This window comes from Actinia tenebrosa, unplaced genomic scaffold (genome assembly GCF_029948245.1).
Source record: "Actinia tenebrosa isolate PJP-AT-01 unplaced genomic scaffold, QUT_ActTen_1.0 PGA_scaffold2__45_contigs__length_23673736, whole genome shotgun sequence".
Classification (NCBI taxonomy): domain Eukaryota; kingdom Metazoa; phylum Cnidaria; class Anthozoa; order Actiniaria; family Actiniidae; genus Actinia; species Actinia tenebrosa.
The window spans coordinates 18,308,348-18,331,154 of NW_028292579.1; the positions used below are offsets into that span (position 1 = coordinate 18,308,348).

The 22,807-nt window shown below is 37.4% G+C and overlaps 3 protein-coding genes across 3 annotated transcripts in view; 2 read left to right on the top strand and 1 right to left on the bottom strand.

Annotated features, from left to right (window-relative positions):
• Positions 1 to 354: 354 nt before the first annotated feature.
• Positions 355 to 7,403, top strand: LOC116304717 (protein-L-histidine N-pros-methyltransferase). The gene is made up of 6 exons (XM_031714491.2): positions 355 to 511; positions 780 to 904; positions 2,190 to 2,380; positions 2,859 to 3,068; positions 3,748 to 3,932; positions 4,656 to 7,403. Exons 1-6 carry the CDS (start codon positions 463 to 465, stop codon positions 4,862 to 4,864), a joined length of 969 nt encoding a protein of 322 aa, XP_031570351.1. The 5' UTR covers positions 355 to 462; the 3' UTR covers positions 4,865 to 7,403.
• On the bottom strand, positions 6,103 to 9,720 carry LOC148909481 (maltase 2-like). The gene has a single exon (XM_089034282.1). The coding sequence runs from the start codon at positions 9,448 to 9,450 to the stop codon at positions 7,768 to 7,770; it is 1,683 nt and encodes a 560-aa protein (XP_088890408.1). The 5' UTR covers positions 9,451 to 9,720; the 3' UTR covers positions 6,103 to 7,767.
• A 10,940-nt stretch (positions 9,721 to 20,660) lies between these two features.
• Positions 20,661 to 22,807, top strand: part of LOC148909482 (protein-L-histidine N-pros-methyltransferase-like) — a 5,687-nt gene continuing 3,540 nt past the window's right edge. The window contains 1 exon segment of the mRNA XM_089034151.1: positions 20,661 to 20,708. Within this exon segment, the coding sequence (XP_088890277.1) occupies positions 20,661 to 20,708 (48 nt within the window).

Sequence of the window (22,807 nt, forward strand, 5' to 3'; positions counted from 1 at the left end):
CAGCGGTGTTTCATTCGAAATATTATTTGTTCCATATTCAGAGGAAGTCCAAAAAAGACAAAAGTCCAAGGAGGCAATAAAAAAAATTAAAAAATCCCTTTTATTTGTTTTACATTGATGTCCAAGTCATTGTGTCCTCTATAGACTCCTGCAGCTCAATCTGGGGGCTAAAACAATAGGTTCGAATTCTCGGGAGATTGGAATTCTTTTGTTTTGACGTCACAAGCGAACGGAAAGATCTAGCAAAAATAGAGTACCAATAGTTATCCCCCCCTCCCTTCCCACACCTATTTTTTTTTACCTACATACCTAGCATACAGCGGTGTTACTCACTATAATAACATTCATGCCACATCCAACATGGCGGACGAAGTGATCAATATTTTTTCTCAATGATGATATTACGAAAATACATCGAAGGAAAATACTGATTATTAGGAAATATAGCGGAGATATCAGTTCATGTGGCGGGCTTGTATATTTGTTGGCTTCTTCGTGATCTACTTTCCAGGTAATGGTTTATAAACTGTTTTAGAAAAAAATTTTGAATTTTTTATTCGTCTTGGTGCAATTCCCATTTCAGACCACGTGTCATTCTCTAGAGTATCATTTCTTTGTTTAACGGTTGCACATGAGAAGACACATGAATGTGGATACAACTCAAACATAAGAGAGTGACATGTGTTCTAGCAGAAAGCTTATTATGAAACTAAGCTTATGAAGATATTACTGATTCTGATTCTATAATTATTATTGCATTCTTTTGATTGATACCACAGGTAACCAAGGCATTATCCATCCTATGTGGACATCCAGATATATCAGATCCATGGCAGCTAGAACACTCCTTTCTCATCTGGCTGAGGCTCAGAATAATCGCACCAACGAGATTGACCTTACTGAAGTGAGACAATATGTTGATATTATAGATTACAAAATTCAATGATACCAACAAAACACGACATTTTGGAGTCATCACGAACCCATTATCAAGCGTAAGATAGCTAGAGTTAAATGCTGCAATATAAAGTCAACTAGATTGAAACGATTACATTGCAACATTGAACTCTAGCTATTTTACACTCCAAAACATCATGTTTGGTTGGTATCATTGAATTTTGTGATCTTGTGTATTTCCAAAACCTTTGCTGATCAAGATATTAAAATAAAATTACTGAAAAATGTAATCCTACATATTTTTGAATTAAGCTCAATCAATCTGTAGCCTATAAAACGTTTATGATTTGTTTGATGAAATAAATATTGTTAAACATTTTTTAGGTTACAGTTTTGTTACTATGGCTTTCAAGTTTATGTCAATTCTATAAATTCAATTGGCTTGAAACAAATTTAATTTCATTGATTAAAATCTCATTGTTATAGTGGTTTTGACAACTCTTAGAATTCCAGTGTATTCAGGCTTAGCCTCAAATCCAGGAGTTGCTTGTTTCATTATTCTAATTTCTGCTTTTGTTTACTGACCCCAAAAGTTAGGCTAAGCCCTGCATACACTGGAGTTTTAAGAGTCATCAATTGTGTGGTTCCTGAAAATATCCAAGCCCCACTGTGGAGGAAATCAGAAATTCCCAGGGGGAGGGGGTCAGAGGAAAAACAAAAGGTTTACATATTTGGTTTATTTTGAAAGAAAATAGGAAATTACAGTGTGTTGCTAGAAACATAAACAATGAAGATAGGAAGAAATGAATTGAAGGAATGAAAAGAGAAAGAATCAATGAAATAAGTTAACTGATTGCTTGATTTTAAGAAATTTAAATTATTAGAATAATAATAATTATACTTATAACAACTAGAGCGATGGTACTTAATAGGACCGTGAAATAAAAACAAAATAGTTATTAACTAAATGTCGTAATTTAGTGCCTATTTAGTCAATATCACTCAAGTGAATCAATCTACATATGAATACACAGGAGACATCAAATACACAAGAAACATGTTAGTCATTGATAGTCAAAGTATTGATGAACAAATGAATACCATGTTTTTTGTGTATATGTGTAATTTGTGGAAAGAAGGAAAGAAGGAAGAAAGAAGCAAGCAAGGAAGAAAGGAAGGAAGAAAGAAAGAAAGGGAAGAAGGAAGGAAGAAAGGAAAAAGGAAGGAAGTGAATGAATGGATAGAATAGATGAATAAACAAAGTAAATGAATGAATTCTTTTCTACCTCCAGTGGTATTATGATGATATTCGGTCATTACCTGAGGATCTCCATGCAAAGTTTATCCAAAGTGATCTTGATGAAGAAACAAGAGAATTTCTCCAGAATTCCTGTGACAAGTCTGATGCTGTTTTTACTCAGTTTGGTCATATGTTGTTCAAAGGATTAACTGGTTTATTCATGTCTGTTACTACCATGAATGGGTATGAAAAACATTGTACTAGTTACTAAAGGGAATAGTAATCATGATTAGGAAAACATATGATGAAAATATTAAGCTAGGTGGTATAGGCACTATAAGATAGTTATCGTCACCTCTTGTTTTCTAATATTGCAGGCCACTTAATTTTTTTTTCATCTATTCTATTGAGCTTTAGCTGTTGTATCACAGCATGGAAAAATCACAAGAGAGGTAATTTAGGCCCCATACTAGGTGAAAGCCCAAAGTTTGAATTGGAATTTAGAAGTTGTTATCTTAAGGAGGGAGGAAAACCAAGAGCCCAGAGAAAAACCCTCAAAGCATGCCAGTCATGAGAGAACCCACAAACTGACTACTCTCATACGACACCGAGACTGACAGGACTCAAACCCAGGTCGCATTGGTGAGAGGCAGTGCATTAGCAGCTCCAACGCTACCCATTCTTTCCATAAACGTTTTATTTAATTAGTTTTCTTTTTCAGAATCCTCAATAGAGGCTCCATGTTTGTATTTTCTAATGCACAATTCAGAACTCTTCTGGGAATGGATGTTAATGATAAGAGAAAAAGACTTCTTGACCTTGGGGCTGGGGATGGAAAGGTCACTGAAATGATGGCACCTTACTTTGAGGAAGTTTACACCACAGAACAATCACCTGCCATGAGATGGAGGTTACACTGGAAAGGATACAAGTAAGTATCTCAATATTTCAATCAGAAAACATTAAGAAAAACATGATTATAATTAGGCAGAATAGAAAAGAAGCTTTGATTTTCTCCCTGAAATATTGCTAGTTTGACAAGGTATTCTCACCCAACAAGCCATTTTAAACATGACATTTAGAGGCTTAATTTCTATGCTTGCAAATACCAGAACTGGTCAATTGATAAAATAAGCCAACATATATAATATATGACAATAAATTTAGCACTCTTTATGCTTAAGTAAGGGAATGGCTAAAACTCTCAGATCTAAATTTGAATTTAGTGTCAGTGTTTTTTAAGGAAGGAAGAAATCTGGATAATCTGGAGCAGAACAAAAAACCATGATCATTTCATGATCAGCAAAGATAAGAGCTAGCTTTACCCCGGCTTAAATTTGTATATGTGATCATTTGTACAGGAATCAAACCCGAGACTTTAGAACGATTGAGGTGACAGCCGAGTGCATCTCATGCATTCAATAAAAATATATTGAGCATATTGATGTTTTTACATTTCAGACATGTCATTCTACTGAGAATATAATTCTTTGTTTGAGTTGTGGCCATTTTATGTTACTTTCTTCTCATGCACAACCATCAAATGGTCTGAAAACATTATACCCAAGCCAAAAAGGTTTGATTTGTGTCCATTTAACTTTAATTTGCAGAGTATTGGAGATAGATAAGTGGTCCAACGTAGATGATCCATATGACGTCATTAGTTGCCTTAATCTTCTAGACAGATGTGACAAGCCCTTGTCTATTTTGAGAGATGCAAAGAATGCATTAAAGCCTAGTACTGGAAGACTTGTGATAGCTGTCGTGTTACCATTTAGTCCATGTGTGGAGTCAGGTACATTGATCTCAAACTTGAAACTATAGACTACATTCTGGAGAAAAAACTTTGGCATGACTGTATGTGCTGTGATTGGATAGTCAATGTTTTTATGCTCCGTAATTGGCTTGCATTGTAGCTTAAGGTGACTGCCTGCTGCGTGCCGCCGCTTAAAAACCGCTAAAAAATCTACAAGATTTTATTGAAGAACCATACGCATTAAGGGCAAAACCCTCAAGTTTTGCACTGGACTCTCAGGGCACCCAATTTTTCTTTCAAGATTTGGAATCAGCATTAAATTTTACAGTAATTTGGAAAATGGAAGTTTTAAAAAAAGTTTAATATTTTTTTCCAAAAGTAGGCAGTCACCTATAACACAGATGTTTACAAATCACTTGTCTGAGCAAATCACATCTAGACTTGTAGCTAATATTATGGTATTCCATTATTTTGTAAGCGTACTATTAAGAGGTTCTTTTAAGAAATTAAACTTTCTGTTTGAATATCAGTGTTATGTAACTGTACAGTAGATCTCTTTAGCTTGGGTGTAATATGTTTCCCCATTACAGACCACGTCATTCCCTAGAGTATCATTTCTGCATTTGATGGTTGCACTGAGAAGACACATGAATATGGATACAATTCAAACAAAGAATATTATTCTAGAAGAGAAATGAAATGGGAAACATTATACTATGCCCAAGCTAAAGAAGTCTATTCTTTTAATATATTATTTCGTAGGAAGAAGTCTAGTTACTCCAACAGAACAGATAACACTGTCTGGAAAAACCTGGGGTGAGCAAGTTGCAAGTTTAGTCCAAGATGTCTTCACTCCTGCAGGATTTGCTGTGGAATGCTTTAGTAAAGTACCTTATTTATGTGAGGGAGATTTGTATGAAAACTTCTATGTCTTGAGTGATGCAGTTTTTGTGCTAAAGCCTGCGGACTGACCCAACAGTGGGTTAATTGATTGCAAAAAAAAGGTACTTCTTCTCGATGCACAAGATTTCGACAGTCCTTCAAGCTTTCATCAAGACTATCATGAAGGAGTCACATGATGGAATTACCTGATCCTGGTCATACGACGGGTGAATAAGGCTATCCAACACATGCCATAAATGTTATCCAGTTGAGAAATTATTTGTTGGATAACAGCATCGACTTATCCACTGTATAAGGATCACCGGTTTATACCAACTGTTCTTATATCCAGCTGATTGGTTTTTTATCAGGATAAATAAAGATGATATTATTATGTAATATGATACAGTATGAGTGGCCATGTTGTATCAGATATACAAACTCGAGGCATAGCCAAGAGTTTGTATATCAGATACAACACAGACACGAATACTGTAGATTGCTTGTCAAATGTCTAGGTTAGTTCCTTTGTGTTTCACTAAAATTTTCAAAATTAAAGTGAATCTGCCCAAGAAAATCCAACTTAAAGTTTATGCAAATGAACACAATTTTGTATCAGATTTACTACACTCTTCATGGTCGTGATTTCTGTTGTGTTTTCCTCATGAATTATTAATGAGTTTGACAATATTATTTATTGGTCGGATAGCACTATCAACCCTTTGTTTAAAGCCCTGATGTCTAATGCACAACCTGGAGGAAAATAATTTACCTCTGTTTCCATTGCTATGTGCTATTTGAGATCAAAATTGTCGACAGATATACAATAGACTATGCTGCCAATCAATTAATAAGTATTGTTCTCATTTGCCTTTGCTCAGTTTCTATGTAACTACTCTTACCATTTCTTTGATTGACAGTACGCTATTGCTCATTAAACTGTCTCATCGTTTGTGTCAATCAGCATAATATAGCATGAACGAAGAAACAATTGTGATGTTAATCTTGAGGATAAAGCATCACTTATATGCAAGGTAGAGATATGCAATTATAATATTATATAGTGACCATGCAATTTTTAGTACTTAAGTTACTTTAGTGCTAAAAATTTATCTGGTTAAAAGGTCACTCAAATTCTGCATTTTATTCTTTGCATGAAAATGCATAATTTACTGTAGTAATCTACCACTTCTTGTGCACCAGCCCACCTCTAATAATAATAATGATGCTCTTGTATGGGCTGCTTTATCCAAGTTATGTATTGAAATTGTTATGGTAGATCAATATAATAATATAGACAGAAAAATAATAAATAAAATAATAAATATTTGAAATAAAAAATACTGGCACTTTTATTCTTTATATAAAAGTTATAAAAATTATGCTTCTAACAAATCTATCTTAGTTCCGTTAGTGATACAGTAATACTAATGTTAATATTACTTGGACCATATTACTGATATTGCACAGTCCATTTTCCATTTACTAATATGATCAAATGCACATTGATACGCTTCTAGTAGAGAAACTTTGGTTTCCTCCTTTTACAAACATTTTGAAAGTGTTACTGTAGATGTAATAGAGTGCAAGTAATATACCTGTGAAATTGTTAGGATGAAATAGGAGATAGTTAGCGCTTAATTAGACAAGACATAGGAATTCAGTGAGGCATGACAAGGACACGGGCGTTTACTAGAGTGACAACTCAATACGCAAATGAATAGATATGAAAATGCGAACATGTAAAATTATTTGAAGGAAAAGAATGTACAATAAAATGTTGTTTCAGTTTTTGTAAGTGTGTTTAAAAATATTTCAAAATGTGCGCACTAGTTTACCCGTCACAGCTCACCTATTTCTTTAACTATTTCTTTAATTAATTAGACTTAGACAACAAATAGCACAAAGTTAGTAATTAGTTAGCTAGCTAGAGTACAAACAATATATCCGTGAAACACTAATTACTAAATTGTTCAAAATAGTGCTAGTTAAACAAAAGAAAGCAATAGAATTAGCATAAATTAGCGTAACTTAGTATTACTAATATTTCACGGATATATTGTTTGCACACTATCTATACTATTTCACAGGTATATTATTTGCACTATATATATATATATATATTCTTATCTCTAGCTGACAAGTTTTGCTGTACTATTACAACAACAAGATAATATTATTATGTTTATTACTCTGATTACATAGATTAAAACAGCTTGACTTCTCACTCTTTTGCAAGCTTTCCTCTTCAGTTATTGTTGAAAAGTTACCTATTCAATTTCGAAATCCATAAATCACTTTAGATGATATAGAGCTTTTTTTCTCACGTGACAAAGCAGCCATATTGGCGTACCAAACAATAGAGACTTTCTTCAATTTCCCAAGGATAGAAAACATTGTTTTTGTACACCAACTGGTGACAAGGCAGCCATATTGGTGTACCAAGCAATAGTCTTAACTTTCTGCATATTTTTTGCATAAAAATAGAGTTCAATTCCCCAAGGATAGAAAACATATTGTTTTCATACACCAACAAGGATGCTGAGATGTCACGTAATATGCTCTATAAATGAAAGCTAGCAAGCACACTATTTTGAGTATCATCAATAAAAAGTGTATGCGAACTGACTTTTGATACATTAGTTCTTCGTCTATAATTATGTTTATTTAAAATAATAAGATCTATATTCAGGGTTTGTGCTACTCATTGAAATCCTTGAAAAGCCCTGGAATTCAAAACTCATCTTTAGTGCACTTGAAAAATCCTTGAAAATAGCAAAGTTGCTGGATACTCCTTGAAGTGGCTACAGTTCCTTATTTATTATGATCATCTGTTACCTAATTTTTGCTGATAATTCATGTGTTACTTCAATTGTAACTTTGCTCCATGCCAATAACAGCAAGGTTGTTAACTTATATTGCTATTTTCCATCATTTGATGTCAATGTTATCAATCCAGCTTCAACACTTGTGCGGTAAAGCTTATTGCTTATTAATCCATCTTAGCAACTATTGCTTGCCCTTTGTGCAGCATCATCTGTTTCACATTTATCCTTGTACCCTTTTCTTTAATGGTTGTGCTGTCAATCAAAACTGTAGCCAGTCCTTTAATGTTATCTAGAGCCCCAGACCATAGTCCTTTCCCAAAGTTCAGAATGATGAGGTATGTCACCCTTCTGTCAAACCTTGTATATGCAAAGACTGACTGATCAACATGAACGACCTGAAACTTCAAGCCATGGAATGCAGGGGTTGTGTTACGGAGATGTATCATTGTTTTACAAATATTAAAAACTGACGTGGTTTGATATTGCTGGAGCTGCACGTTTTTGTCATCAAGATCTTGTCCAATTGGCAACCATGGGTGTTTTCCAGGTGTAAAGCCAGCATTTTTGGATGCCGTCCACCTCATTGGAGTTCTGCTTGGGTCTCTGAAGTCTTGTAACCTTGCTTTATCTATATCAGCATCAACCATTCCAAGCTCGTCACCATAGTACAATATGGGAGTGCCAGGTAAACTAAGAATTAAAACATTCAATGCCACCAAATATTCTTCTCCAACTTTGCTGCCAATTCTAGGAACATCATGGTTGCCTAGCAACCAGTTGGGCCACTCTCCTCTCGGCACTTGATGAAGATAGTCCATGACCTGTTTATTGACATCTTCAGCAGTGAAATCTTTTTCCAATCCCAAAAGAGTAAAATTGAATGGAAAATCAAACTCACTCTTTCCTTTGCCATAATACTTCATGCAGATATTAGCATCTGACATCACTTCACCAATCAGAAGCTTGTATGAGTCGGTATACTCGTCACATACTTCTCTCCATCCTCTAATGATACCATGCACTTCATCTAAATCGTAAGTATAATCATGACGCAAATCCTCATACTTTAAATTCTTAGGATCATAACTAGGCAGCGTCGGCTCATCTAAGAAGTTCTCGTCTTCAAACAAATGGGGTACAGCATCGACACGGAACCCATCCACACCTTTGTCTAACCAAAACCTCAGTACATCCTTCATGGCTTCAACAACCTCAGGATTCCTAAAGTTGAGATCAGGTTGCTCTTTATAGAACTGATGGAGGTAATATTGCTTTGTTGTTGGGTCGTATGTCCACGCACTGCCCCCAAAGACACTAACCCAGTTATTAGGAGGACCTCCATCTTCGCCTGCGTCCTTCCAAATGTACCAATTTCTTTTTACATTGGTTTGACTTTGCCGGCTCTCGATAAACCAAGGGTGTTGGTCGCTAGTGTGATTTGGTACAAAGTCAAGCAAAAGCTTTAATCCTCGTTCATGGATGGCATAAAGAAGAATGTCAAAGTCTGCCATGTTACCAAACATCGGGTTGATGTCTTTGAAATCAGAAATGTCATAACCATTATCTGCCATGGGAGAGTTGAATATTGGACTCAAATACAAAACCTTTACCCCTAGTGTCTCGAAGTATTCAAGCTTGTTTATAATACCTCGTAAATCTCCATTGCCGTCACCGCTCGTATCGTTGAAGGATCTTGGATAAATGTGGAAAATAACGTTTGTTTTCCACCATTTTTTCCGTGAGTTGCGAGCAGAAAAGTACCGCCATACATCGTAAAATATGTGGAAAAGCAAAGCAAGGACGATTAATATCCACAAGAAAAGAAAATCTGTAATGTGTGATATCATTATGAATCACTGGAGACTGTGATAATGAAGGGGTTCCTTGAATAAAGCCTCATTTTTCTGCATAAAACAAGGAAACGTCGACTGAATCGCGACTTTCACATTCCAGGTAGAAAACAACCGGGCGTTGCTGTCTTCACAGGCAATATTGATAAGGACTGGGTACTAGACTATCCTCCAAAGCCAGAGCTCGGGAATGACAGGATTTACGAATGGGGGATAGGTAAAAGGGTAAGAGCAGAGAGAAAACTTGTGAGATGCCACACAAGAAAAGGAAATCTGTAATTTGTGATATCATTATGAATCATTCGAGACTGTGATAATAAAAGGTTTCCTCGAATAAAGATAAATGATCTGCCCGTTGGATTATACTTGACAACGACAGAATCCACGCGCAAAAGTAGTATACAGTGGATTAGCTGTTATGCTATTTTGCTGCACCGTGCTCAAGAGAAGCAACGAGGTCAGTCACCTTACTATATCTTATACAGATCCTAAGTTTATCTCAGCATTATAGTACACGGTCTTTGCTTTAATTTTTCTTGAAGAAAGCCGAATAAAGCTTCATTACCGTTATGCCTAGGCGGATCCAGCCAAAATTTTAGGGGGGACACAGGGAACCCGGCTATATTTTTTTGCTTCTTTTAGAAAATGAACTTCGCTCTTTGTGGGTTTCCTGTGTTGTAATCAGTTTCCTTTTACATAAGCTGTAATCAGATCTGCGCGCTGTAATCAGATCGGCTGTAAACTGATAGCCAATTAAATTCAAATCAATAACCGTTGGTAACGCACTCTCTAATAAACACTCAAAGGAGTGTTGAGTGTTAACTAGAAAGTGCGTTACACACCACAGGCAACCCATAAGAAACAAAACACCAACGGTCTGTCAGTTTACAGCGCCGATCTGATTACAGCGCGCAGATCTGATTACAGCTTATGTAATAGGAAACTGATCACAACACAGGAAACCCACAAAGAGCAAAGTTCATTTTCTAAAAGAAGCAAAAAAATATATAGCCGGGTTCCCTGTGGGGGGATGCTAATTGAGTTTAGGGGGGCTAATTGAGTTTCGTCCGTCAACACAACGGAAAACAATATAAAAAAGCATCGTTTTTTCTGGTGAAGGGGGGCTCCCCCCTTGGACCCCCCTGGATCCGCCCTTGGCTCAGTTGATAATGCGTTGCGTGTCTTCGTATAAGCCTTTTCATAGTTTAAGAATCGATTCCACTGCGCATGCGATTTTATCCCGAATTTCTCACCTTCTTTTGTTTAAACCTTCTTTTGTTTAAACCTTCTTTTGTTTAAACCTTCTTTTGTTCTTAATTAAACAAAAGAAGGTGAGAAATTCGGGATAAAATCGCATGCGCAGTGGAATCGATTCTTAAACTATGAAAAAGGCTTATTTTCATATGTCAAAAAATGCCGCAATAGTACCCATATCATACAGGGATCCCGTGTAAATTCTGATTTATATTCAAGTGACAGTTGCCAATCAATTTGACAAAGTGATTGATTAAGGGTGGGGCTGCGAATCACGTGTCGTAAATTAATGTCTACGTATATTCTTTTTTCGCCTGTTGCTGAAATTCAAGGCTCAGTGTAGGATTAGCTTACTCGGGTGTACAAACGAACCAAGAAAGTTCAAGATGCCGTGAAAAGATCTAGTTTATTTGTATGTAAACGAACTTTCAGATATTCATGCTCAATACTTTTCAATTCACTTCAAGCAAATATCAAATTTTGTTTTGATGAGCATTCTCCACACATCAAAAAATCCATGGAACAAATGATGTTATACAATTACTGACAAGCTGACAGGGTTGTAGAATCCGTCCTTTCCCTCAATCAATCAATCATTTTTAATCATTATTCCATCCAAGAGATTGCATATTGAGAAAATTAGATATATTATAAGAGGAATATCAATGATAATTACAATACATTTATAATACAATGGATATGAATTTAGTGTAAAATATTTTTCTCAAGGATAGTAGGCAGCTCAAAAGAGAAACCGAAGGCTTATATTTTTGGGCTGCCTATGTCTAGCTAAAGTAACATTCATGTGAATAGACCTTATTCGTGGTGTGACAATGTTTTCCCAATTCAGCGTGACGAACCTCCAGGGGATTCATTTTCTTTTGTTTTTATTCTTCGAAAAATTCATGAGTATCCCAAAGGATACGAAAGGAATAATGATGATATCCCGACGAGTTCCAAAACAATACCTCTTCATTCCCCCAGAGGTTTGTCACGCTGAATTGGGAAAACATTGTCACACCACGAATAAGGTCTATTATGGTAATAACAATGAACAAAGAAGCTCAAAGGCAAACATACTTATAGACAGACGTCATAATGTTAGAGGTCAATTAACAATAATCATACAAGTATGCATAAATTGAGTAGCTATTTGTAGAGATGAGCATATATTAAAATGGTAATTATGATAATTATCAAAATGATAACCATGATAGCCATGTTAGTTATGAAATATTTCTTTTAAAACCGATTCGACTGCCGTTTGTATAAGGTTCGATGTATTCCAATTTTGTAGAGACTTTGAACAGATTTTCATAGTTCAATAGAATCGTGCTAAATTTCTCAACCTATCGGCTTAGACTGGTAGAATATCAACTCGAACTCTCGGTGCTGTTTTGGCCATTTATAGACAGCGTGACAGTATGAACAGGTCTCCTAGCAAAACTATGAGCCCAAAAAGCTTTTCCCGAGTCAAGAAAGAAAAGGTTTCGATTACATAAACTAATTACTTTGGATTGTTTACATTTTTGCTGCCAAAAAGTTCCTATTTCGGTACGTCACAACCAAAACCCAGTCGAGCTATTTGATTCACTCTAGTGAATGTCAGGTCAAGAATCTGCCAGATTGATGTCATCACAGGCGGCGTGCCTAGACGCATCCACAGGGTCTTCACGTGACTCCTTTGAATATCAGATTCCAGTTCCAAGAAATCTGACTCACTACATTCCTTTTTCCGCATCCCTGTGAAAATGGATGCACTCAAATCGCTCAAAGACATCACAGACAGCTTCGAAGAACAACTGATCTACTCCCTTTGTCTAGATGTATTCACTCAGCCCAAAACTCTCTCGTGTCTTCATGGTTATTGTACAAGATGTATCGCTAAGTGGTATCAGACAAGCGGGAATCAAGGAGACAATCGAATGGACTGTCCGATGTGCAAGGCGACGATAGCTGTGCCCCGGGGGAGAGGGGGGGGGGGGGTGGGGTACTCCCATATATGAACAGGGTATATTTTTCGAGCTTCTTGTCATAAACAGGGTATGTAATTTCACTCAAGTTCCCAGTTCTTCCTGAGTTTCTTGTTTCTTGACCAAAACTGGTTATTATGTTCGTAAAAAAAAAAAAAAAAACAAACCAACGATACGCCAGCTGGCATGATAATGAAACAGGAACTCAGTGCAATAAATTATATCTTTTCTCATAAACAGGGTACCCCCTTCAGAATCCCAGCGAGACACCCCTACCGAAATTCTGGCGGAGTACCCTCCCCGAGGCATTATTAGTTGGCGTTCATCTTCTACTTGTTTATATATCTTGTGGGATTTATGGGCGTCGAAGCAAGCCTCACATATCAAGCCATTACACAATGGGGCAAAACTGGCTGATTAGCTTGGCTTTTCATCCCATGAAGCAAGTCCAGAAGAGAATCCAAGTAGAACGAAGAAGGTAGCTTCGAAGGATCGCCGTCTGGCACAACTATCGTCGTCTTGCACATCGGAAAGTCCATTCGATTGTCGCCTTGATTCCCGCTTGTCTGATACCACTGAGCGATACATCTTGTACAATAACTATGAAGACAGGAGAGAGTTTTAGGCTGGGTGAATACATCTAGACAAAGTGAGCAGGTCAGTTGTTCTTCGAAGCCGTCTGTGATGTCTTTGAGCGATTTGAGTGCAGCCATTTTCACAGGGATGCGGAAAAGGAATGCAGTGAGTCAGATTTCTCGGAATTAGAATGTGATATTCAAAGGAGTCACGTGAACACCCTATGGAGAATGCGTCTAGGCACGCCGCCTGTGATGACATCAATCTGGCAGATTCTTGACCTGACCTTAACTAGAGTGAATCAAATGGAAGACTGGGTTTTGGTTGTGACGTACCGAAATAGGAACTTTTTGGCATCAAAATGTAAACAATCCAAAGCTCATGTGATCGAAACCTTTCCTTTCTTGACTCAGTCGGGAAAAGCTTTTTTGGGCTCATAGTTTTTTGTGTCACCATTCTACTTTACCTTTTGAGAAATGGAAGAAATAGAGTACAAACACTAAAAGTGTGCAACACTTTGCACTATTTAGTAGTAAATAGTGCTAATTAAACAATAGAAAACAATAGGATTAGCATAATTTAGCAGTATTTAGTGTATTTATGTTGCACACTTATAGTGTTTGTACTCTATAATGAAAGAAATGTAAAAATGCGAGGAGACCTGTTCGTACGGTCACGCTGTCTATAAGTGGGCACCAGGGCGACGAATGTTCCAGTTGATATTCTACCTGCCTTTATGTTGAGAAATCATAGCACGATCCTATTAAACTATGAAAATCTGTTCAAAGTCTCTACAAAAACGGAACACATCAACCTCATAAAACGGCAGTCGAATCGGTTTTCAAAAAAAACTTTCTAAACAACATGAAGGGTAAATGGGGAAGAGGGAAACGACCTACTATCCTCTTACCCACAGACCCTCCCCCCCCCCCCCTCTCCCCTTCCTTCCCTGTCAGCTTGTCAGTAATTGGATAATCATTTGTTTACAGCTTTGGATTGTTTACATTTTTGCTGCCAAAAGTTCAAATTTGATCTAATTTCAATGCGTGACAAACAAACCCAGTCGATCCATTTGATTCACTCTAGTGAAGGTCAGGTCAAGAATCTCCAAGATTGATGTCATCACAGGCGGCGTGCCTTGACGCATTCTCCACAGGGTCTTCACGTGACTCCTTTGAATATCACATTCCAGTTCTAAGAAATCTGACTCACTGCATTTCTTTTCCGCATCCCTGTGAAAATGGCTGCACTCAAATCGCTCAAAGACATCACAGACGGCTTCGAAGAACAACTGACCTGCTCACTTTGTCTAGATGTATTCACCCAGCCTAAAACTCTCTCCTGTCTTCATAGTTATTGTACAAGATGTATCGCCCAGTGGTATCAGACAAGCGGGAATCAAGAAGGCAATCGAATGGACTGTCCGATGTGCAAGATGCCAGTAGTTGTGCCAGACGGCGATCCTTCGAAGCTACCTTCTTCGTTCTACTTGGATTCTCTTCTCTACTTGCTTCATGGGATGAAAAGCCAAGCTAATCAACCAGTTTTGCCCCATTGTGTGAGTTGTGAACAACCGCGAGTCTTGGTGGCGTTTTGTGTGCAGTGTAATGGCTTGATATGTGAGTCTTGCTTCAACGCACACAAAACCCACAAGATATATAAACAAGTAGAAGATGAACACCAACCAATAATGCTCAATAAATTTAAGAAGGAAAATATAAACAGTTTCATCAAAATCAGATGCTGTGCAAGTTCCACGAGAAAAAGAAGCTTGAATACTTTTGTCAAGAGGAAACGTGTAGACTCACCGTATGCCAAAAATGTGTTATTTTGTATCATCAAAATCACCAACTGCAGACGTTTAGAAGACGCTGGACAGGATTCAAGGAAATTGATCGAAGGTGCGATGAATCGAGTCGAGCAACGAAAACAAAACGACGGACAAGAATTACAACAATCTAAAGAAAACATAGAGAGAATTCAAAGAGAGATTGACATGGCAAAGAAAGATATCGATGATGTAGTTAAAATGATTTGTGATATGGCCAAACAACACGGAATAGCGAAGAAGGAAGAGCTGCAGCAGACGCTCCTGGAACTAACAACAGCAAATCATGAAGAACAACGGCTATTCAAAGAAGAATAAAAGATTCAGATGAATTTGTGCAACACTGCCGAGCACTGTTGGAGAGAGATGTAGCATATGAGGAAATAGAAAGTAAGCAAATGATTCTAGAAAGAAGTCAAATGTTATCAGAAGCTCCTTCGATCTTGTGCCTTCAGCCAATCCAGCGTGACATGACAATGCATTACTCGGTGACAGAGCAAGTCATGCAATCACTGCTAGACATCGGCAGGATTGTGAAGAACGTGACGGACCCTGCTCGATCCACAATCGAATTAGTGAAAACTCCTCGTGGTTTAAAAGCGAGTGCAAGATAATCACCAGGAATACAGAAGGAGAAGTGTGTCCCACAAGAATTGAGTCTATTGATGTTAGAATCAAAGACGTGGAGGGCGACGAGGTGGAAAAGAAAGTGTCTGAAGAGCAAGCTGGAAATACTGTGTGAGTTTTAAGCCACAAAAAAATGGACGGCACGAAATTCAGGTGAATATTGGAGGAGAAAGGGTCAAGAACTCGCCTCAAAATGTAGAGACACTCGATGTGAAGAAGTTGTTAAAACCTGTGAAAACATTTGGGGAAAATGGAAGTGGTAGAGGACAGATGATTTATCCACGTTCGATAGCAGTCAGTGATAATGGAGAGATAACCATTGCTGATTATAGAAATCACCGTATTCAAATATTCAGTCTTGATGGAAACTATTTACGAGAGTTTGGCAGCCAAGGAACAGGAGAAGGGCCAACTGTATTATCCATGTGGAGTGGGTGTTTAATGAAGACAGAATAATTGTCAGTGATGGTAAAATAAATGGTAAAGGCAGGATACTAGAGTTTGACTTGAACGGTACTTATGTAAGAACCATCTACAGACCTGAACAGTGGTTTGAACCATGTGGAATGTGTGTTAACGATGATAAAACATCGCAGTGTGTTTGTGAGGGAGAACTAGAACTGGGTATCAAACCAAGTATCAAAGTGTTAAGTAAACAAGGAGAGTTAGTTACATGAGTTGATATGCCTGATAATAATGAACAGCCTTCAGTACATCACGTATAATAACGGAAAATACTTTGTATCTTGTTATGACAGAAACTATGTTTGTGGTTTTTGATTTGAATGGAGTTTTCTTGTACAAGTTTGGAGAGAAAAGGGAGAAAGAGGACGGTCGGTTAATGATGTACGTGGATTGGCTGTTTATGGTCCAGACATGATTCTTGTCTGTGATGGTTATAATGATCGCATTCAACTTTTCACACAAGAAGGTCGGTTTATAAGGTCATTTTGGTAGCCGTGGTTCAGGCGTTGGTCAGATGATTGATCCTGTTGATGTAGTAGTTACAGCTGATGGTCGAGTGTTTGTGGTAGAATGTTGGGGTAATAGAGTTTCTGTTTGGTGTTAATAGATATCAACCATCCAACACTTCTTTACACTTCTATCCATCTCATACAGTACAGTGCAATCCTAACTCTCTCATTATTGTTTTCCATGAAAACTTTGAGAAAAGCATTGATTTTGTCCTCATTATTGATTAGTAAACTGGAAATTAGTATTGCTTAGTTTTGTAGTTTCTCTTTGTTTTTCCAGATAAATAAAGAGAAATTTTTTTCTTTTATCATTTTCATGTCAAAAAATGATGATCATAATAGTAATGATAATCATAATAATAATATAATAATAATAATAATAATAATAATAATAATATGCTTATAATGGAAAGTGCGCGCGTATACGGTTTTTTATTGACGAGTTCAAGTGTGCAGTATCAAAAAAACGACTAATGAACGAGTCTTCGAGCGAGTGAGTTCTTTTGATACGAAACAACTATATAAAACTATACAAAGCACTTTCCACTGCTGTCATTCTGTTTATTATATACATACTGAGAAATTTGATAATATTCCTTAACCGCTTTTTATTTGATATTCAAACTGCAAACTAAAACGTATTCATTAAAATGTACGGACCGAGACAACTAAGTCCAAAGTCAGGATCCCAGCCGGGACTCGAGTTAGAACTCTAGCCAGAACTCGAGCTGGGGACTCGATTTTCGACATATTTTTTAAAGAAAGAATACTAAATCAGGATAAAATGCAAAATGTAGTCACAGCGCTTCAAAGTTTGTCCTGTTAAAGTATTAATATTTGAAAAACTGAAACAATAGAGTCGTTTCAAAAACCTATCATACATTGCTCTGTGGCAAATTTTTCAGAGTGTTAACTGAAATATTGAAATACCCGCCACTTATACTTGCTCCTTCAAATAACTTCAAAGTATTTAGTTGTGGTGTAGAAGATGCACAAGATGCACAATGATCTGTGCCATTGTTGTTGAAGTGTCTCATTGACTCGGTGCAGCCTCAAAATTTCAGACATTTTACGTTGCTGTTCTATGTTAACGGAACTATAGCTCACATACTTGTAAGTTTTTGTGACCACTTAACTATATTCATTCTTTGTGTGATTTTATCCCCAAATAAACGGTTGAGTCGGGCCATCTAACATATTTTGAGGTCGGCTTTTCACGGTAGATTTTGTACACGTGTACTGGATCACGTTCTGTTCCTGTGAGAACAACTTTGTGGCCTGGGTACTTTACTGTAAGTATTCTTTTCCTTCTGAGTCACTGGAAGTTGAGTGCTCACCAGCAATTTGCCGATGTAGTGGTCAGGCCACGTAAACCACAAAGTTTAACGGTGTTGTTCAACCACAGTGTATTCAAAATTGCTTCTGGCGATTTGAATTGAACGCCATGTAGATTTTTCTCGTATAGAATAGTCACTTCAGTGTCAGTTAAGTGGTTCTGGCCGCACTTGTCTACTGTTCCTTTTCCAGCTCTTTTTGGTTTTTTACTTGGCATGCGAGACATGTTCGATGTGGGGCTCAAACTCCGGTGGCATTGATGAGGATGCCTATCTTCGAGTTAGGGAGCCGAGTTAGGAGCTCGGAGTTAGGAGCCGAGTTAGGGCCGAGTTAGAACGGTTAGGAACAGAGTAGGAGCCGAGTTAGGAAAAAACCGAGTAGGAAACGAGTTGTAGAGCGATTAGGAGCCGAGTTAGGAGCCGAGTGGGAAACCGAGTTAGGAACCGACGTTAGGAAACCGAGGTAGGAACCGGTAGGAACCGCGATCCAAATAAAAAAAAAAAAACAAATGTAGCATAAAAAAAGATAATAGTTGAACAAACGAAATCAAACGGAAAATAGGAAACGAGCCCAGAGCCTGCACTTTTCTTCACATATTTCAACTGAGACAAATAAATCTACCTGCCAGTGGGAAGGTTTGCGTGCATTTGTGTGACAAGGCTGGTTGAAAAGCAGTTGTGTGAGTGGGCATTGTTATTTTATTCGAAAGTTTGGACTCGTTCCTGAAGGTGCCGGGCAGGGTTGTTGTTGTTATTTTCTTGTTACTGTGGGTTGATATGGTTTGCTATGTTACCCATGCGCTGTCACTGACTTTTACGTTGTTCTTGTGAAGATGCGTGGATTTGTGTCATGGGGGAAGTGTTTGGATAAGTTTAAAAAAGGTTTGCCGATGTTGGGTTGGACGTTTTTGCTGCCAGGAGGGTTTGAACCAGATGAGTTCTTTTTCTGTTTCCTCTTGTTGTGTAAAAGTATTTTGGCTTTTTCCCGTTTAGGCAAGTGGCACTAGGACACCGAATGTGGTTGGATTTCTATAGTTTTTTTTTCCTTTTCATTATTTGAATAAACAAACGTTATTATTTGTTACTTTCTTGTGTCGGGTTCTTCGTTTGCTGTTTGTTCATTGCAGACGTTTTCATGGCAAAGGTCAAACGGTTTGAATAGCCTATGTAGCGTTTACTTCTTTAACGGACGTTCGTACTTGACTCTGTTTGTAATTACCAACAACAACGTAGCCTCCTCGAGGTGCCGTTCTTATGGGTCGTTCACGCAAACGTTTTCACGTCCCCAAGAACGTCCTGCTTACTTAGCCGAAAAAATTCCTTTTCAATTGTTATCGATGCGACATCTGGGCCATCAAAATGGCCTATTGTTTATCAAGAGCACTAAATCCTTACGTTAAGAAAGTTTTGCGACAACTTGAAAAGGAAGCCGCGGGCTGTCCAAAATGGGCTTGGATTATTTTTGAAGGCGAACTAGGGACAAAGAAGATAAATCGAAGAAGTGTAAATATGGAGGATTTGCGATATACTACGACGATGTTGTTTTCCGATCTTTGGGTCAGTAACGGTCAAACATAGTGCAGTGGCTAGGGCTTGATAAATAAGCGATTTACCATAACCCAGTTGGAGATTTTTTTAGTGAATGTATGGATTGCATTTGAATGGGAAGAAAATGCGGACACTAACCGGGTCAAGTAGACACTCGTCTATCCTTAAAAATAAAACGGAAACCTGTCAAAAAAAAGTAAAACGGGAAAGTTCGATTTGAAAACCCCGAGCTTTCCTGAATCATTTTGGGTAATAATCATATGGAGATTGTTTAAAATTTAGAATTGTATGTGCTGATTTTATGTGTAAGGTCATACTAGCTTTGGGATTATACATTCGCATCTTATGGGTTATCAGGATTCGTCGCCTCGAAAACACGCTAACGGCGGCCCATTTAGGGACGTTGTGTCATACAGTTTACTGTTGCAGATACTTTACTTTAACACAACATGTTTGCTTTGGGATTAAGAGACCGAAAAGGCAGGAGTACTCCACATTGTAATAGGCAATTTTTTCCAATGAACACTCCCAAACACACGCTGCAACACTTCTTCCACGGATGCCATCTTTGTTCTGTGGTTTCCGCGAAACATCGACAATCAGCATGAACCTTCTCGTTTTTAGTAGGTTCGTGCTGATTGGTCAATTTTGGGAAAAGGAATGTTCGGCTCAAGTAAGCACGCGTTTGTGGGGAGGGAAATGTTGCGTGACGACCCTTAAGAAGGCGGCAAGGAGGCTAAACAGAACAACGCGGCCGCGTGAGCCCTACGTCAGTTAATATCCAACCGCCAGAGTTACTATGGTTAAATTATCTATATGGAAACTAGGTGATGTGATTTTAACCATTATTAACTATGGCGTTGGATATTACTGACGTAAGGGCATCACTCGCCCGCGTTGTTGTTGGTATAGTACAAACAGAGTCAAACAAAAAAGTTTTATTCGGAACTGCCGGTAAAGAGTAAACGCTCATAGGCATTCATAACTTATTCCATACATTTATGACATTTGCTCTTTTAGCGCCTAGGCCTAAGCGGACAAGCATGTTAATTGTAATGCGCATGCGCATCAATCCCATATATGGATTTTCAAAATGGCGGGACAACGAGCTCGTGGAAAACGTGAGTCAAAATTCAGTGAGGTAATGCAGGAATTTTCCTCGGATTTTGCTTCAAGAAGGCAAAGAAAATCGTCAAAGAAAGACAATAATCTTTCTGGACGTGGGTGTACTGAGTAGATAAGTCAAAGAAGCGAATAAAATCCCTATGTTGGGATAGTAACAAAGTATGACGAGGAAAATTTTTGGAGATGGAAGCAAGCTTTTCCCTTTGTTCGTCATGGAAAAGGATTAATCCCTTCCGCAGATTTCAATTGGAGGATAGACACGAAAATATTCCATGGACAAATTACATGGGAAATTGAAGAGTTGGAAAGATTGTTTCTGGTCGAAGGGATTATCCGCTGTACGCAAGAGGCTTAGGGTGGAGCCAGATGTGTTTGAAGGCGGGACGTGGCCACAGTAGTAAGAGGTATTAAAGAAAAGACAAAAGGACTATTTACGGCGTACCATCCAAAGACTCATTGCCAATTTCTTGGTAAAAAGTGGGCTGAAGATGAGCGCATTTTTAATGGTCTATGGAGGAATTTGCCTTGTAATAAAGGAACCAGTTCGCTAATGCTTTCCAAATCTAATCCTATAGAGACTCTAAGTAATGGGAGATCAATAGGTGAAGTCTGAGATTGAAGAGAAGAAATGGTTATTGTATTTACATTTGTTGTGGTGATGAAATGGAAATCGTTTAAATTACGTACATTAGTCCATAATACTAGAAATATGACTTGAGGAAATAAATATTTGATGCAAACATCATTACATAATGAGAGATAAAGAATTAAAACAATGGAATAAGTAAAAATACATTTCTTTGCAATAATTAATAATTTTTGTATTAGAGTATGGTAAATATAAAATATTTTTTAGAGGCAATATAATAGTGAAGAAGCATATTTTTTACTTATGTTGTTTTGATGGCAATACTAGCTCTACATTTGATGTTGCTTTATATTAATGAAAGATTCAGAACATCATTTTGATAACAAGGTATGTTTAAATATCTAGGCACATTAAATGTTGTGTTAAAGAATGTGCCTCATCAAAGTGAATACCTATACCAGGAATAACCTATTAAAAATTTATTGTGCAATTAGGCTTGTTGGTTACAACATATTTACTCTCTCAGATGTGCACAACAAGTTTGAAAGCACAGTTTGACACATTTGTCGCAGGGCAAGTTTAAGATTATGGCAGCTTTTTGGAGCTCGTTGTACATTGATATGTGGCTTGAACTCCTCACCAGCCTTTGTCTTCAAGGAAGTGAATCTGTTTTCTTTCTATTAAAAAAAGAGTTGTTTCAGAGCAGAAATAAACCTCATGATTGGGCTTAGACTTAAAATAAATTTTTTGAAGCAGTGTCATAAATTGTTTCCCCCCAATAAAAAAAATCCCTTGTGTTGTAAACTATGCGCGATTTCTCCGTACAGTGTAGGAACTCAGGAACATGGGCATACCGCGCAGTGCATATAGGGCATTGTCCACACTTTTGATATACAAGAAGAAATAAGGAGCGAATTCTGATTGCACTTTCAAATTGATATATTGCGTTCCAGATGAAAAGTACGTTTTGAGGTCCCTATGAGTTCTATGAAATCAACCAAGAGTTTTTCAAGATCATTAATTTGTCATAAAAGGAAGAAGTGTAGAAAAGTTAATATGCTGGAAATAAATAAATAAATAAAGTTTTGTGTCAGGGCCAGTTTCGTCTCTCTATATAATTTTTTAGTATCTGTGTTGATTTTCCAGTTAAAATGATATTTACGAAGTTGGTTTAGAAAGGTGTTTTCATGTGCCGTGTCGTGTTTTTGTATTATTCCCTTGAATCCCTTTTGGGAATTTTTTTAGTTGTCAACTGCATCCGCCTTCTAGTTCTCTATCAGTAGCTCAATAAATGTATCTGATATTCTTATAGGAGATAAATGTAAGTTATTCACATATTACATGATCAATAGGAATCCAAAGGGCAGAGGAGGAAAACAGCTTTAACTTAATATTTTGTTCGACTGTTGGCATGATAGAAATTTATCACGGGATTTATTTGACTCCTTGCTTTGGCAGTATTCATTCAATGTTGACCCAATGTTGTTAATCCGTTGACCGCTCATGCTGCCCTTTTACCATTACTT

Excerpts from the sequence above, each read along its gene's own strand:
- LOC116304717 (XM_031714491.2), top strand. The coding sequence starts at position 463 with ATGTGGCGGGCTTGTATATTTGTTGGCTTCTTCGTGATCTACTTTCCA. Across the intron at positions 905-2,189 it reads ACGAGATTGACCTTACTGAA|TGGTATTATGATGATATTCG; the intron begins GTGAGACAATAT and ends TTCTACCTCCAG. Across the intron at positions 3,933-4,655 it reads TAGTCCATGTGTGGAGTCAG|GAAGAAGTCTAGTTACTCCA; the intron begins GTACATTGATCT and ends ATTATTTCGTAG.
- LOC148909481 (XM_089034282.1), bottom strand. The coding sequence starts at position 9,450 with ATGATATCACACATTACAGATTTTCTTTTCTTGTGGATATTAATCGTC.